Source organism: Phaenicophaeus curvirostris, chromosome 22 (genome assembly GCF_032191515.1).
Source record: "Phaenicophaeus curvirostris isolate KB17595 chromosome 22, BPBGC_Pcur_1.0, whole genome shotgun sequence".
In the NCBI taxonomy this organism is placed as follows: Eukaryota; Metazoa; Chordata; class Aves; order Cuculiformes; family Cuculidae; genus Phaenicophaeus; species Phaenicophaeus curvirostris.
Window position 1 is genome coordinate 7311055 of NC_091413.1, and position 16527 is coordinate 7327581.

Sequence of the window (16527 nt, forward strand, 5' to 3'; positions counted from 1 at the left end):
CTGAAAACCATTCCCCCCTGCACTTCCTGATTAAAGAGCCCCTCCCCAGCTTTTCTGGAGCCCCTTTCAGGACTGGAAGCTGCTTGAAGGTCTCACTGGAGCCTTCTGTTCTCCAGGCTGAACAACCCCAACTCTCAGTCTGGCCTTGGGCTGGAGCATCTCCTATACCTGCATCGCCTCTGTGGCCTCCTCTGGCCTCGCTCCAACAGCTCCATGTCCTTCCTGCACCGAGGACTCCAGAACTGGAGGCAGAGCTCCAGGTGACGTGTCACCAGAGCAGAGCAGAGGGGCAGAATCCCCTCCATCCCTGCTGGTCCCACAGCTCTGGATGCAGCCCCGGACACGGTTGGTTTCTGGGCTGCGAGCTCACCTTGCTGGCTCACGTTGAGCTTCTCCTCCCCCAGCACCCCAAGTCCCTCTCCTCAGCGCTGCCCCCACTCTCTTCTCTGCCCAGCTTGGATTTGTGCTGCTTCCAGACAAAGCATTTTGTCCTCGGTGGCCAGTGACAGGGGGCAGAGAGAGAAGAGGAGCAGGGGGGGTTCTCCCTGTGCCTTGCTCAGCAGCTCCCATGTGCAAAACCCCTCGTGATCCAAGTGTGACCTGGCTGCCTTTTCCTTTGCTGTGCTTTTGGAAAGAGCTTTGCACCTACCGTGCAGCGAGGTGTGGCTGTACCTCTAGAAATAAAATATCAGAAGGGGAAAACAGCCCTATTAAATGCATTCTTTTCAGCTGCCCTTCACTGTGTGCTGCCTCTGACAGCCGGGAGTCCAGAAAGCTCCTATAGAACTGAACCTGAATTGTTCCCGGCCCTGGGAGCTGCAAGTCAATGAAACCCAAAGCTGATGGAAAACTGGGAGTGAAAGCCCCATCAGAGTAATCCAGGGGGATGTAAGGCAATTAGAAGCATTGCTTAATGCTTCTTTCCTGGGGCTTCTTGTACCCAAGCAGAGAGGTTGTTGGTGTTCTCCTCCAGGCAGGTGCTGCGGGGAGCCAAATGGGACAAAGAAGCTTGGATATTTCTGAGGATGAGGAGTCCTCACCCCACTGCGGGCATAGAATCATAGAATCACCAGGTTGGAAAAGACCCACCGGATCATCGAGTTCAAGCATTCCTATCAAACACTGAACCATGTCCCTCAGCACCTCGTCCACCCATCTTTTAAATATCTCCAGGGAAGGTGACTCAACCCCCTCCCTGGGCAGCCTCTGACAGGGATCAATGACCCTTTCCATGAAAAATTTTTTCCTGATGTCCAGCCTGAACCTCCCCTGGTGGAGCTTGAGGCCATTCCCTCTTGTCCTGTCCCCTGTCCCTTGGGAGAAGAGCCCAGCACCCTCCTCTCCACAACCTCCTTTCAGGCAGTTGGAGAGAGCAATGAGGTCTCCCCTCAGCCTCCTCTTCTCCAGGATAAACACCCCCAGCTCTCTCAGCCGCTCCTCTTGTTCTCCAGCCCCCTCACCAGCTTCGTTGCTCTTCTCTGGACTCGCTCCAGAGCCTCAACATCCTTCTTGTGGTGAGGGGCCCAGAACTGACCCCAGGATTCGAGGAGCGGTCTCCCCAGTGCCGAGTCCAGAGGGAGAAGAACCTCCCTGGCCCTGCTGGCCACGCCGTTTCTGATCCAAGCCAAGATGCCATTGGCCTTCTTGGCCACCTGGGCCACTGCTGGCTCATGGTCAGTTGCTGTCACCAACACCCCCAGGTCCTTCTCCTCCAGGCACTTTCCAGCCAGACTTCTCCTAGTCTGGAGCTGCTCAGGGTTGTTGTGCCCCAAGTGCAGGACCCGGCATTTGGCCTTGTTAACCCTCATCCCATTGGTCTCAGCCCATGGATCCAGCCTGTTCAGATCCCTTTGGAGCCTCCCGACCCTCCAGCAGATCGACATTTCCACCCAGCTTAGTGTCATCTCCAAACTTGCTAGGGGTGCCCTCGATGCCTTCATCACCAAATCCTCGTTGTCCCTGGCATTAATTGCTTGTTAGGCGATTTCTACACATGGAGCCAAAAAAAGCCGGGGGCCTGGTTGTATGTAACCCAAAGAACCTTGTGTCCCAGGAGCAGCAACTGGTATTGAATGGGAAAATCTCCAAGTTGCCACTTGTTCTTCTGCAATCTCTGCTTCCCAGCCAGACTGGGCTCTGTTGTTATTTCTTCAGCCCCATCTGTCCTGGGTTTTTTATCTTTTTTTCCATCATTTCGAGGTTTCTTGGTTTAGTATTTGATAGGAATGGTTGGACTCGATGATCCGATGGGTCTTTTCCAATCTAGTGATTCTATGATTCTGTGCTATGGACTCTTCCGATGGGCTCTGCCGGGGCATCTTGAAGCATCCGGCACTGTCTGCAGCCCAAGGCTTGAACGGACCCTTTTCCTCACCCTTGGGAGCACTAGACAGGGTTTTTTTGGATGGAAGCGAGGGGTTCAACCCCTTCTCCTCCCCAAGCTGCTGCTTTTCCTTTCCAGGAACCAAGCGCATCCTGCTTCGGCCCCGTGGGAGCTGTAGGTGAGCGAGGGCTCTGCATCCGCAGGGAAGCTTTGCCAGAGCCATCTCTCTCTATTTGATGAGCAAAACTCCCCTGGGGAATTCAGAAACCGGGGTGAGAAGGGTCTGAGCATCGGGGCACGGGGGGTGGCGAGCGAGGGGCCACGTGCGTGCGTCAGGGTTGCCAATCGCCGGAGGAGAGGAGAGGAAAAAAAAAACAAACCAAACCCCAACGGCAGCTGCGTTTCCCAAAAAGCTGAAGCGTTTCTGCTCGCCGTCGCTTCCAAGGAACGGAGAAAAGCGGGGAGGTAAATGGCAGTGATTCATCGCGGAGGGAGGCAATGAGAGTTCGCTGCCTGCCCTGGGCCTGGTGGGTACCGAGGGCCTGATGCCCGCGAGCCGAAGATCCCTAGAGCATCTCGAGCCGGAGGAGCCACCTGGGGAGGAAAACAAGCAGCCGAAGCCAAGAGAAGGAGCCCTGGGAATTTTTCAGCTGCGTTTCTCCGGAGCATCCGAGCGAGCTGCCCGTGAGCCAGGGATGGGGGTTCCCGGGGATGCTCGGTGTCTGGGGGTTCCCCCACAATTTTTGGGGTCCGAATCCCTCCCTTAGGGACCCCTGGGGTGGCCGGGGGGCTCGCTTGTGGGACGGAGCGTGGGAAAAAGGGGATGAGACTCGGGGGCTGCTGCCTGCGGATTGGCTGGAGGGGAGAGGGGAGACCCCTCAATTGTGCTGGAAAGAAGGGGCAACGTGGGCTTGCAAAGGGGATGAAAGCACCGTAAGAGCCCCCATCACCCCCTGGGGATGCACCTGGGGCAACCGACCCCCCCGTTTCCCCTGGGTTTGCAGCCAGGATGACATCAGTGACACGAGCTGTGCCGGTCTCAGCCCACCGAGGGACGTGGGGTGTGAAACCCCCTCTGGCACCCCAACCTCTCTCTCCAGCACCCCAACCTCCCCATCCAGCACCCCAACCCCTCCTCCAGCACCCTAACTCTCTCTCCTGCACCCCAACCTCCCCTCTAGACCCCAACCTCCCCCTCCAGCACCTCAACTTCTCCCTGCAGCACCCCAACCTCCTCACCAGCACCCCAATCTCTCCTCTGGCACCCCAAACTCTCCTGCAGCACACTACCCTCTCTCTCCAGCACCCCAACCTACCCCTCCAGCACCCCACCCTCTCCCTCCAGACTCCAACTAGCACCTCTCCCTCCAGACCCCTCTAGCACCTCAACCTCTCCCTGCAGCACCCCAACCTCCTCACCAGCACCCCAATCTCTCCTCCAGCACCCCAACGTCCCTCTCCAGCACAACCTCTCCCTCCAGCACCCCACCCTCTCTCTCCAGCACCCCAACATCCCCTCCAGCACCGAACCTCCCCTCCAGCACCCCAATTCTTCCCTCTAGCACCCCACCCTCTCCCTCCAGCACCCCAACATCCCCTCCAGCACCCCACCCTCCACTTCTGGCACCCCAACCTCCCCCTCCAGCACCCCACCCTCTCTCTCCAGCACCCCAACATCCCCTCCAGCACCGAACCTCCCCTCCAGCACCCCAATTTCTCCCTCCGACACCCCAACCTCTCCCTCCAGCACCCCAATAGCCCCCTCCAGAACCCCAACCTCCCCCTCCAGCACCCCAACCCCTCCTCCAGCACCCTAACTCTCTCTCCTGCACCCCAACCTCCCCTCTAGACCCCAACCTCCCCCTCCAGCACCTCAACCTCTCCCTGCAGCACCCCAACCTCCTCACCAGCACCCCAATCTCTCTTCCAGCACCCCAACGTCCCTCTCCAGCACAACCTCTCCCTCCAGCACCCCACTCTCTCTCTCCAGCACCCCAACCTCCCCCTCCAGCACCCCAACATCCCCTCCAGCACCGAACCTCCCCTCCAGCACCCCAATTCCTCCCTCTAGCACCCCACCCTCTCCCTCCAGCACCCCAACATCCCCTCCAGCACCCCAACTTCTCCCTCCGACACACCAACCTCTCCCTCCAGCACCCCAATCTCCCCTCCTGCACCAAACCTCCCCTCTAGCACCCCAACTTCTCCCTCCAACACCCCAACTTCTCCCTCCGACACCCCAACCTCTCCTCCAGCACCCCAACCTCTCCCTCCAGCCCCCCAATATCCCCCTCCAGCACCCCAATATCTCCCTCCAGAACGCCAACCTCCCCTTCAGCCCCCTAACCTCCCCCTCCAGCACCCCAACCTCCCCTCCAGCACCCCAGCCTATCATCACAGTTGGGAGCAGGGACGTGGGGACCCCACGTGGCGCTCAGGGGTCCCCTGGATGGGGGTCAGGACAAGGGGACCATGACTTTGAGGTCAGCGTCAGGCTATGGGGACCCTTGCGTGGCACTTGGGGGTCACAGGGGGACCCCTGGGCTGGTGATGGGGTGTGGGAACCCTTCCAGGATGCTCGGGGTGGGAACATGGGGACCTTTGCGCTGGGTTTGGGTCAGAACTTGGGGATCTTTTTATTGGGACTGATATAGAGGGGCCCTCGTGTTGGGTCCAGGATGTGGGGACACCAGTATCGGGATGAGGATTTGGGGATAGGGGCTACAGCATGTCCCTGGGGTGGGAACCGGGGGGTGCTGGGGGCAGGTTCTGTCTCTCCCATCCCTCCTTGCAGGGACCGTGACCAGGGGCCAGATCCTGCTCCGCTTGCCGCCCTGGGGGGCCGCGGATCCCTTGTACGCGGCATCGGAGCTGCTTAACCCCATCCTGAAACCCCCCTGCCATGAAGAAGAAGCCGGGTAACGGGAGGGGACTGGATCCCGCACCCCCCCAGCAGCGAGTCCGCGGCATCACCAAGCCAGCGGAGGTGACGAACCCATGAGATTGGGATGTGGGTGCATCTCCGGGACACTCCAATCCCCCATTCCCCATTAATGGGATGAGGTGTAGCAAGGGCAAATGTGGGTCCTGCACTTGGGGCACAACGACCCTGAGCAGCTCCAGACTAGGAGAAGTCTGGCTGGAAAGTGCCTGGAGGAGAAGGACCTGGGGGTGTTGGTTGAACATGAGCCAGCAGGGGCCCAGGTGGCCAAGAAGGCCAATGGCATCTTGGCTTGGATCAGACACAGCGTGGCCAGCAGGTCCAGGGAGGTTCTTCTCCCTCTGGACTCGGCCCTGGTGAGACCGCTCCTCGAATCCTGGGGTCAGTTCTGGGCCCCTCACCACAAGAAGGATGTTGAGGCTCTGGAGCGAGTCCAGAGAAGAGCAACGAAGCTGGTGAGGGGGCTGGAGAACAAGAGGAGCGTCTGAGAGAGCTGGGGGTGTTTATCCTGGAGAAGAGGAGGCTGAGGGGAGACCTCATTGCTCTCTCCAACTCCCTGAAAGGAGGTTGTGGAGAGGAGGGAGCTGGGCTCTTCTCCCAGGTGACAGGGGACAGGACAAGAGGGAATGGCCTCAAGCTCCACCAGGGGAGGTTCAGGCTGGACATCAGGAAAAAATTTTTCCTGGAAAGGGTCATTGGTCCCTGTCAGAGGCTGCCCAGGGAGGGGGTTGAGTCCCCTTCCCTGGAGGGGTTTAAGGGACGGGTGGACGAGGTGCTGAGGGACATGGGTTAGTGATTGTTGGGAATGGTTGGACTCGATGATCCGGTGGGTCTCTTCCAACCTGGTGATTCTTTGATTCTATGAGTCTATCTCGGGGTGATCTGGTTGCCCCAAACGGGGGGTAACTGCAGCATCGGGGGGTGTCGCTGACGCGGTTGGGTTTTTGCCCCCCCAGTATGTTGGCTCCTTCATGCTGGAGGACTTGGATCTGCAGCAGCAAGCGGGGCTGCTGGAGGAGCAGCTGCGCGAGTTGAAGGTCAGGCATCCTCCGTCCTCACCAGGAAATTGGGGGGTCCCCAAAGAGTTGGGGGGGACCCCAGGTGGCACAGCTTGGCCCTCCCAACACTTCATCTCCCCCGATCAGGACTGCCCAAGGAGGAGGTCGGTGGTGCTGAGGTTCAGCTTGCAGGGGCTGAAGGTTTACGGAGCTGATGGAGAGGTTGGGGTGCTGGAGGGGAGTTTGGGGTGCCAGAAGGGGAGGTTGGGGTGCTGGAGAGGACGTTGGGGTGCTGGAGGGGGAGGTTGGGGTGCTGGAGGGGAGAGGTTGGGCTGCCAGAGAGGAGGTTGGGGTGCCAGAAGGGGAGGTTGGGATGCTGGAGGGGGAGGTTGGGGTGTTGGAGGGGGGAGGTTGGGGTGCCAGAAGTGGAGGGTGGGGTGCTGGAGGGAGAGGTTGGGGTGCTGGAGGGAGAGGGTGGGGTGCTGGAAAGGGAGATTGGGGTGCTGGAGAGGGCAGGTGGGGTGCTAGAAGGGAAGTTGGGGTGCTGGAGGAGAGGTTGAGGTGCTGGAGGGGATGTTGGGGTGCTGGAGAGGGAGGTTGGGGTGCTGGAGGGGATGTTGGGGTGCCGAGGGAGAGGTTGGGGTGCTGGAGGGGAGGTTGGGGTGCTGGAGAGGTATATTGGGGGGCTGGAGGGGAGGTTGGGGGGCTGGAGGGGAGGTTTCCAAACACCCTGAGGTGCAAATAGGGGTGATGCTGGGGCTCGGGGGGCTGGGTGACCCTGTCCCTGTCCCGCAGACGCTGCTGATGGCGCACGCTCTTCGCCGGATCCTGTACAGCACGTGGCGAGACGCCGACCACCAATTCGCCTTCGTGGCTCGCAACCCCCGCAGCGCCCCCAGCACCCTCTTCTGCCACCTCTTCGTGGGGCCCCCGGGCGAGGTGGGTGGCTCAACCTCCCCTCCCTCAAAGAAAAACCCAATTAATAAGAAATTTAATATTCGCACACGGCTTTGTTCGCCTTCCCCAGGTCCAGACCCTCCACCTCCTGCTTTGCCGCTCGTTCCAGCTCGGCTACCTGCAGGCGCACCCCGAGGAGCAGGCGGGAGAGGGGGAGCCCCCGGGGATTGGGGTGCTGCGAGAGCCCCTCAACCCCGAGGAGGTGTCGCGCAACGTCAACGCCCTCGTCTCCTTCCGTCGCCTGCCCGCGCTCGGCGCCCTGGGCGCAGGGGTAGGTGCTGTTCCAAGGCTCAATGTCAGCTTGCAGGGTCTTCTCATGGGGGTCACTGTTCAGCTCTGGAGTCCTCAGCACCCTAAGGACGTGGAGCTGTTGGAGAGAGGCCAGAGGAGGCCACAGAGATGATGTGAGGGCTGGAGCACCTCCTGTATGAGGCCAGGCTGAGAGAGTTGGGCTTGTTCAACCTGGAGAAGAGAAGGCTCTGAGGAGACCTTAGAGCATCTTCCAGTACTGAAAGGGGCTCCAGGAAAGCTGGGGAGGGGCTCTGGGTCAGGGAGGGCAGGGAGAGGATGGGGGGAATGTTTGGGACCTGAAAGAAGGAAGATCGAGATGAGATCTTGGAGAGAAATATTTTGCTGTGAGGGTGGGGAGGCCCTGGCCCAGGTTGCCCAGAGCAGGGGTGGCTGCCCCATCCCTGGAGGGGTTCAAGGCCGGGTTGGATGGGGCTTGGAGCCCCTGATCCAGTGGGAGGTGTCCCTGCCTATGGCAGGGGTGGTTGGAATTAGATGATCTTTAAGGTTCCTTCCAACCCAAAGCATTCCATGATTCCATGATGGTTTTTGCACAGCCTTTCCCAGCATTTTCCTCGCTGTGTTATGGCACAGCACGCCTTTGCATGGCTTTTCTTGCACAGCATCCCCTCGTGCCGGCACAGCACTGTTTGCACAGCTCATTTGTTCCTGGCAGGGCTCACACACTGGATTGACCAGCACAATTTTGTGCATTTTCAAGGTTCATCCCGCACAGTGCTTTGCATCTCCCATGTTTGCACAGTGGGGGTTTTTTTCATAGAATCATAGAATCACCAGGATGGAAAAGACCCACCGGATCATCGAGTCCAACCATTCCCATCAATCACTAACCCATGTCCCTCAGCACCTTGTCCACCCGTCCCTTAAACCCCTCCAGGGAAGGGGACTCAACCCCCTCCCTGGGCAGCCTCTGACAGGGACCAATGACCCTTTCTGGGAAAAATTTTTCCTAATGTCCAGCCTAAACCTCCCCTGGTGGAGCTTGAGGCCATTCCCTCTCGTCCTGTCCCCTGTCCCTTGGGAGAAGAGCCCAGCTCCCTCCTCTCCACAACCTCCTCTCAGGGAGTTGGAGAGAGCAATGAGGTCTCCCCTCAGCCTCCTCTTCTCCAGGATAAACACCCCCAGCTCTCTCAGCTGCTCCTCTTGTTCTCCAGCCCCCTCACCAGCTTCGTTGCTCTTCTCTGGACTCGCTCCAGAGCCTCAACATCCTTCTTGTGGTGAGGGGCCCAGAACTGACCCCAGGATTCGAGGAGCGGTCTCCCCAGTGCTGAGGTCAATGCCATGCCCAGCAATTTTGCGCGGTAGCTTTGGCGTGGCTTTTTTCTGTTGGCCCTGCAGGCATCTCCAACACAGCCTTTCTGCTTTCCAGGAGCGACGGTTGGAAGCAGAGGGCAGAGCCGGCTCCTGGCGCCCCGGGAACCCCTACTGCTCCCCGGTGCTGGTGCGCAAGAAGGCAATCCGCAGCAAAGTGCTGCGCTCAGGCGCTTACCGGGACTGCGGGGCCGAGAGCCAGCTCCACCAGCCGCCCCGCGAGCCCGGTGAGTGCCGGAAGGGAAACTGAGGCACAGAACCCCATTTTGCGGGGCTTTTTTGGGGAACAGAGGGGATTAATGGGGTCCTGCAGCGGCATCAGGATGGGAGAGCAAAGGGTCGAGGAGCTTGGCCTTCCTGCCTGAGAACGAGAGCGTCCTTGCCGAGAGCGTGTGGGCCTTCGCCGGCATCGCCAGGTGAGTGCAGGGAGTGCCCTGCTCCCCGCCACCCCCCAGCCTCCCCGGCGCCCACCACCGCCTCGCCGCCTCCCCAGGGCCGGTGGCATCGCGCTGCTGCGACGGGACGTCCCCGGTGCCTTCCTCCTGCGCCCCGAGCCCGGCGTGGCCAAGCGCTGGTGCCTCTGGGTGCGGGCGCCCTGCGGCGTCGTCCCCTACTGCCTCTTCCGGACCCACCAGGGCAGGTTCTGCGTGGAGGTGGGTGAGGGCGCAGGCGCAGCCATTGATGCATGAGCGCACGGGCGTGTTGGCTTCACATTGGAGCACGGTTGCAGCTGGGTAGATGCATTCGCTGTGTTGTTGCATCAATGCGTGACTGCGTTTCGTGTGCCGGTGCATGGAGGCAGCCAGGTGCCAGTGTTTGTTGCATTTCTGCACAAATTCGAGGTGTGAGAGTGCATTTGATGCATGGATACACCACTGTGTAACCTGATTCCATGCGTTAGTGCACAGTTCACTGATTTGTGAGCGCATTTGGTGCATTGGTGCATGGATGCACCAGCGTTTGAGTGCGTTTGGTGAATGGATGCACCAGCGTTTGAGCACATTTGGTACACTGGTGCATGGATGCACAAGCATTAGAGCACATTTGCTGCGTTAGTGCATGGATGCACCACTGTTGAGCACATTTGGTGCGTTGGTGCCTGGATGCACCAGTGTTTGAGTGCATTTGGTGCCTTGGTGCATGGATGAATCAGTTTTTGAGCACATTTTATACACTGGTGCATGGATGTACCAGCGTTTGAGTGAGTTTGGTGCATGGATGCACCAGAGTTTGAGTGCATTTTGTGCCTTGGTGCATGGATGAATCAGTTTATGAGCACATTTGGTGAGTTGGTGCATGGATGCACCAGTGTTTGAGCACATTTGGTGCACTGGTGCATGGCTGCACCATTTTTTGAGTGCGTTTGGTTCACCAGCACATGGATTCACGGGTGTGTAAGTGCATTTTGAAGCACGGGTACACAAACGCATTTGCTTCATGGTTGCATCTGCACGCACGCAGCAGCGCATCGGTGCGCAGGGACACTGCTGTATAACTGCATTGGCTTCCTTCAGGGCTGTGCAGGGGCCTCTGCACGTGGCTGCACAGGGCTGGGGGTGCATCAGCACGTTTGAATCACGGGTGCCTCTGGCGTGCAGCTACCAGCGGGCGGATCCGCGCTTTGGTGTGCAGCTGCACTCGATTTCTGGCTGCACAAGCGCATCCGTGCATGGGTGCATTGATGCGAGGGTGTTGGATTCGTGGCTGCGCTGGCTGTGGGTGCATTTAAATGGTGGGGTATCGGTGCACAGGGTGCAGGGGGGGTTGCACAGTACATGGATGCACCAGTAGTCGCAGGCACGAGTGCAGTGGGTGCTCTGGGTTCTTGGGTGCACGGTGCACATGTGTATTTGGTGCAGGGGTACAATCAGCTCAGAGCTTCGTGGGTGCAATGGGTGCATGGGTGCATGAGAATTTTGTGCATGGGTGTTTTGTGCATGGGTGCATTCAATTTGAGGGTGCAGAGGTGCATTCAATTCAGGAGTGCAGAGGCACAGCGGGTGCATGGGTGCATTCAGTTTGGGGTTGCAACGGGTGCATGGGTGTGTTGAATGTGAGGGTGCAGAGATGCAATGGGTGCATTCAGTTTTGGGGGTGCAATGGGTCCATGGATGCATTGAATTGGGAGGGTGCAGGGGTGCAGAGGTGCAATGGGTGCATTCAGTTTGGGGGTGCAATGGGTGCATGGATGCATTGAATGTGAGGATGCAGAGGCACAGAGGTGCTATGGGTGCATTCAGTTTGGGGGTGCAATGGGTGCACAGGTGCATTGGATGTGAGGGTGCAGAGGCACAGAGGTGCTATAGGTGCATTCAGTTTGGGGTTGCAGTGGGTGCATAGGTATTTGGCACATGGGTGCATTCAATTCTGGAGTGCAGAGGCGCAGTGGGTGCATGAGTGCATTGAGTTTGGGGGTGCAATGGGTGCATTCAGTATGGGGGTGCAATGGGTGCATGGATGCATTGAATGGGAGGGTGCAGAGGTGCAGAGGTGCTATGGGTGCATTCAGTTTGGGGGTGCAATGGGTGCACGGGTGCATTGAACGCGAGGGTGCAGAGGTGCAATGGGTGCATAGCTATGTGGTGCATGGGAGCATTCAGTTCAGGGGCGCGATGGGTGCGAGGGTGCACGAGGCCCCAGGACGACCCACTGGCTTCTGCAGCCTCTGGCCAAGCGGGGGGCTCACCTCTCCCCTCTCTCCCCGCGCGGCCAGCACTCCAACGCCGAGTTCGCCAGCGTGGCTGCCCTCCTGGCTCACTACTCCGGGGCACCGGGGGGCTGCTTCTGCCGCTTGGCCCCCGGCCGCTGCAACCCCGGCTACGAGGAGCGGGACCCCGGCTGCGATGGCAGCGCCTGGGGGGAGGCAGCCTGGGCCCCCGCGGCGCCTGTCGGGGTGCAGCATGAGCGGGGTTAGGCCCAGGCACCCCTCGCTTGGGCACCGCTAACCCCCCCAAAATCCCAATTAGCTTTAACTCGCTGCCAGCTGCCTTATTTATTCCCCCACCGCGGGCTGCGCGCGCTCGGCGGGCTGTACGGCGCATCGGGCAATAAACGGCTCTCGTGCTAGCAGAGGGGTTTGTGGGAGAGATTGGATTCTCACTCCCCGTCACACGCTCTCGTGCACCCCTATTCCTCCCCAGCACCACTGTGACCCCCACACCCCCACACCACCCTGTCCCCCCTTGTCCCCCTGCAGCCCCACAGCCCCTCTGCTCCCTTACACCCCACTGTGCCCCCCATACTGACACAGCCCCTGCACCCCTAGAGCCCCCTGTCCCCCCACATCCTTGCACTGCTGCCCCTGCACCCCCTGTACCCCCAAATCCCCCTGCATGCCCGCCCCTATTTCCCCCCTGCTCACAGAATCACCAGGTTGGAAAAGACCCACTGGATCATCGATTCCAACCATTCCCATCAATCACTAACCCATGTCCCTCAGCACCTCATCCACCCGGCCCTTAAACCCCTCCAGGGAAGGGGACTCAACCCCCTCCCTGGGCAGCCTCTGACAGGGACCAATCACCCTTTCTGGGAAATATTTTTTCCTAATGTCCAGCCTGAACCTCCCCAGGTGGAGCTTGAGGCCATTCCCTCTCGTCCTGTCCCCTGTCCCTTGGGAGAAGAGCCCAGCTCCCTCCTCTCCACAACCTCCTTTCAGGGAGTTGGAGAGAGCAATGAGGTCTCCCCTCAGCCTCCTCTTCTCCAGGCTAAACTTGCTTTTAACACCTGCTGGCAAACCCCACTGCCCTCTGTTCTGCGTGTTCTTGGCTTGTGCGTGTGCGGAGAGAAGGTGGGAGAAGGGCAATTGCTATTTCAGAAGGTGTCTGCTGCGATTCCCCATCGTTTTCCTCGGCACCGGCAGTGCCAGCGGTTTCCACGACAACTGACGTTGGCACCGGGAGGGCAGGAGCTGGGCTGGAGGGTTTCCTGGGTGAAACCATCCTGCGTGACAACCGCTGCCTCACCGAGCCCTTGGGTTGTGTCCTGCAGAGACGAAAAGCTTGGTGTGACCCACTGCTTTCTGCTGCCTCCCTCAGTTCACCTCTAAAATTCCACATCTGTAGGTTCCTGTGCCTTCTCGTGTCCGTGCGCTTGGTGACTCTGAAGCCCAGAATTGACCAGCCTGGCACAAAACCCTGGGAAGAGCAGATTTTAGCATGCTCTGCGTGGAAATGTGGATCTGCTGGAGGGTCGGGAGGCTCCAAAGGGATCTGAACAGGCTGGATCCATGGGCTGAGACCAATAGCAGGAGGTTTAACAAGGCCAAATGCCGGGTCCTGCACTTGGGGCACAACAACCCTGAGCAGCTCCAGACTAGGAGAAGTCTGGCTGGAAAGTGCCTGGAGGAGAAGGACCTGGGGGTGTTGGTGACAGCGACTGAACATGAGCCAGCAGGGGCCCAGGTGGCCAAGAAGGCCAATGGCATCTTGGCTTGGATCAGAAACGGCGTGGCCAGCAGGGCCAGGGAGGTTCTTCTCCCTCTGGACTCGGCCCTGGTGAGACCGCTCCTCGAATCCTGGGGTCAGTTCTGGGCCCCTCACCACAAGAAGGATGTTGAGGCTCTGGAGCGAGTCCAGAGAAGAGCAACGAAGCTGGTGAGGGGGCTGGAGAAGAAGAGGAGCGTCTGAGAGAGCTGGGGGTGTTTATCCTGGAGAAGAGGAGGCTGAGGGGAGACCTCATTGCTCTCTCCAACTCTCTGAAAGGAGGTTGTGGAGAGGAGGGAGCTGGGCTCTTCTCCCAAGGGACAGGGGACAGGACGAGAGGGAATGGCCTCAAGCTCCTCCAGGGGAGGTTTAGGATGAACATCAGGGAAAAATTTTTCCCGGAAAGGGTCATTGGGCACTGGAACAGGCTGCCCAGGGAGGGGGTTGAGTCACCTTCCCTGAAGGGGTTTAAGGGATGGCTGGACGAGGTGCTGAGGGACATGGTTTAGTGATTGATGGGAATGGTTGGACTTGATGATCCGGTGGGTCCTTTCCAACCTGGTGATTCTGTGATTCTGTGAAAATGCCCCTGCCAGCCTGTTGGGCAGCGCAACTCCAGCCATGTTCCCAGCTTGTGGTTCTCAGGTTGCTGCAGTTCCCTCCAGCACAGCCGGGCTGGTCGCAGGCTCCCCTGTAGCCTGGCTGTGACTCTGTAACGAGATTCATCCTGGGCAACCACAGCTTTCAAACGAGGCAAAAATCCTGCCTAGTTCAGTTCTCAGCCAGTCTGGATCACTTACAGCAACCCCTCTGTTTCACATCGCTGCTCTTGCATCACTAGAGAACCGAAGGGTCTTTGGAAGTCCCAGTGCCACATGCCGCATCTGTCGCTCCATGACACTGAGTCACGACACTGTATCTCGATACCACGATAGAGTTCTGCTGTGAACCTAGCAGGTGGGCGCGTGACGTTGCTGCTGAAGAAGAATTCAGCTGGTTTAGAATTCCCAGTGTGGAGGGGCTTGTGTAGGCGTGAAGGGATCATTGTTTTGTATTTTTTACGTAGGTTTGATGGATCATTCAAGATTTTGAACATTTCAATCCTTTCTTAGCGTGCTGTATGAAATGCTTCTGTGTGATCACTCCTTGCTGAGAAGATGCTGCTGGGTATTTAACACTGTCCCTACCCAGGCACTCGAGCAGGATTTTACAGCATCTTAAAAATGAACTCATCCCAAGATAAATTGTTCTGGTTTGCCTGTGCAGAAGAGGAGGCTGAGGGGAGACCTCATTGCTCTCTCCAACTCCCTGAAAGGAGGTTGTGGAGAGGAGGGAGCTGGGCTCTTCTCCCAAGGGACAGGGGACAGGACGAGAGGGAACGGCCTCAAGCTCCACCAGGGGAGATTTAGGCTGGACATTAGGAAAAAGTTTTTCACAGAAAGGGTCACTGGGCACTGTCAGAGGCTGCCCAGGGAGGGGGTTGAGTCCCCTTCCCTGGAGGGGTTTAAGGGACGGGTGGATGAGGTGCTGAGGGACATGGTTTAGTGATTGATGGGAATGGTTGGACTGGATGATCCGGTGGGTCTCTTCCAACCTGGTGATTCTGTGCTTCTATGATTCTGTGACATGCTAGAACTGACACAATAACTGAAGAGGGGACACTCAAGGATATTTAATGTATTTTTTCACATCACTCTGCCACTACTAAAAGCGTAACATTCATTGGGAAGTCTCCTCTCACAGCATTTCTCTATTACAGATGCTGGAGGAGGCATGTGTTTATTTGCAAGAATTTCCTGTCAGGGCATGGGAAGTCAAATGGATGGCATCCATTTCAAGTTGTTTTCTCCTGGTTGCAGAAAGCTGATATCAAACCCTCAAATGATTTTCATGCTGCATTAGCACACAGGCACAGGACCATACGTCACTATTGAAATGCTGGTCCTGTGTCTTATTATATTAGAAAGGACGTGGATATGTAACTACCTGACACGGACAAGCAGTGCTCTTGACCAGTCAGGTATTGTGGGATGACGATGCTTTTCATGCTTAACGAGATCACCATATCACTCCCTCGCTCAAATTCAATTTACTTTGAGCCCTATAAGAACCAAGAGTAGCACCACAATAAAAATCTTAAAAGGTGAAGCCCCGAAGAGCCTCCAAGTTAAACTTACACAAGTTTTAATGACAGACAAGAGCAAGTCAAATGGAGGTACCGAGTGGTCTGTAAAACAGTTTACATGAGTATGACAGTTACATAGAGAAACCTTGTATTAGATTGATAGTTTTGATGTATAAATACATATGTTATGTAAAGATATATGCTTTATTCTAGAATGAAAATACGTAATCATAGAATCATAGAATAACCAGGTTGGAAGAGACCCACGGATCATCGAGTCCATGTAATCGAGTAATGTAAAAGTGAGACTCTTCCTATTAAACTTTGTTGACTTCTGTGATCAAAGTGTCGCAGTAACTGGAAGAGATTTGTGTTTCACCTTCACTATCTTGCAGCATCGCCGTTCCGGCTTCTACGGGGAAAGCTACAAAAGTTCTAGGCAGGCTTTCTGATGCAAGAGAAGGCAGCAGAGGATGACAGAGCATCGTTCTGCTGTCAGCCACACCAGCGGGAGTTTGGGACCGACAGCATATAAGTTCTGACCCAGCTGTTGGTGACAGCCCATTGCTGCTGGGGTTCACCCATCCAGGGGAAAGGAAGCTCTCCTTGCTGGCTGGCTGGCTTTCCTTCTCCCTGCCTGCCTCTCTCTTTTAAATTCAATATCTTTATGTCAACAGGACTAACTTAAGCAAGGCTGAGAGGATCCAGTTTAACAGCACTTCTCAAGCTGATCTTTACAGTAAACTGGGAGGATGGAAAATTTACTTTACTTTAGTTAGCCTTGATTTCAAAAGATGTTAAGTGTGCTGTTGTCCCCTGGATGCTGGGTGATTCTTCACTGGAAAAAAAGTCGATCCAAGTCGGCTGTTCTTTAATCTTGGTTGCTGTGAGGGCTGTTAACAATACTTGGTACGGGCACTAACCATGTCCCTCAGCACCTCATCCACCCGTCCCTTAAACCCCTCCAGGGAAGGGGACTCAACCCCCTCCCTGGGCAGCCTCTGACACTGCCCAGGTCCTTCTCCTTCCAGAGAAGTCTGTCTAGAAAGCTGCCTGGAGGAGAGGGACCTGGGGGTGTTGGTGACAGCGACTGACCATGAGCCAGCAGTGGCCCAGGTGGCCAAGAAGGCCAATGGCAT

The 16527-nt window shown here is 57.3% G+C and overlaps 1 protein-coding gene across 4 annotated transcripts; it reads left to right on the plus strand.

Moving 5' to 3' along the window:
- The first annotated feature begins 5177 nt into the window (after positions 1-5177).
- SH2D5 (SH2 domain containing 5) lies at positions 5178-11908 on the plus strand. Of its 4 annotated transcripts, XM_069874952.1 has the most exons (9): positions 5178-5309; positions 6221-6301; positions 6410-6484; positions 7058-7201; positions 7290-7490; positions 8898-9066; positions 9153-9255; positions 9333-9492; positions 11553-11908. In XM_069874952.1, the coding sequence occupies exons 1-9, from the start codon at positions 5226-5228 to the stop codon at positions 11751-11753; spliced, it is 1218 nt and encodes a 405-aa protein (XP_069731053.1). In that variant the 5' UTR covers positions 5178-5225; the 3' UTR covers positions 11754-11908. The 4 variants fall into 4 exon arrangements, with proteins under 4 accessions (XP_069731053.1, XP_069731054.1, XP_069731056.1 ...); XM_069874953.1 differs by lacking the exon at positions 6221-6301 and having other exon boundaries at positions 5291-5309; positions 7290-7499; XM_069874955.1 differs by lacking the exons at positions 5178-5309; positions 6221-6301 and having other exon boundaries at positions 6386-6426; positions 7290-7499.
- The last annotated feature ends 4619 nt before the right edge of the window (positions 11909-16527 follow it).

What these genes read in the sequence shown, in the direction of transcription:
- SH2D5 (XM_069874952.1), top strand. Translation starts at nt 5,226, where the DNA reads ATGAAGAAGAAGCCGGGTAACGGGAGGGGACTGGATCCCGCACCCCCC. An exon ending in CCAGCCGCCCCGCGAGCCCG is followed by an intron (nt 9,067 to 9,152) that starts GTGAGTGCCGGA and finishes GGGGTCCTGCAG; the next exon opens with CGGCATCAGGATGGGAGAGC. An exon ending in GCCTTCGCCGGCATCGCCAG is followed by an intron (nt 9,256 to 9,332) that starts GTGAGTGCAGGG and finishes CCGCCTCCCCAG; the next exon opens with GGCCGGTGGCATCGCGCTGC.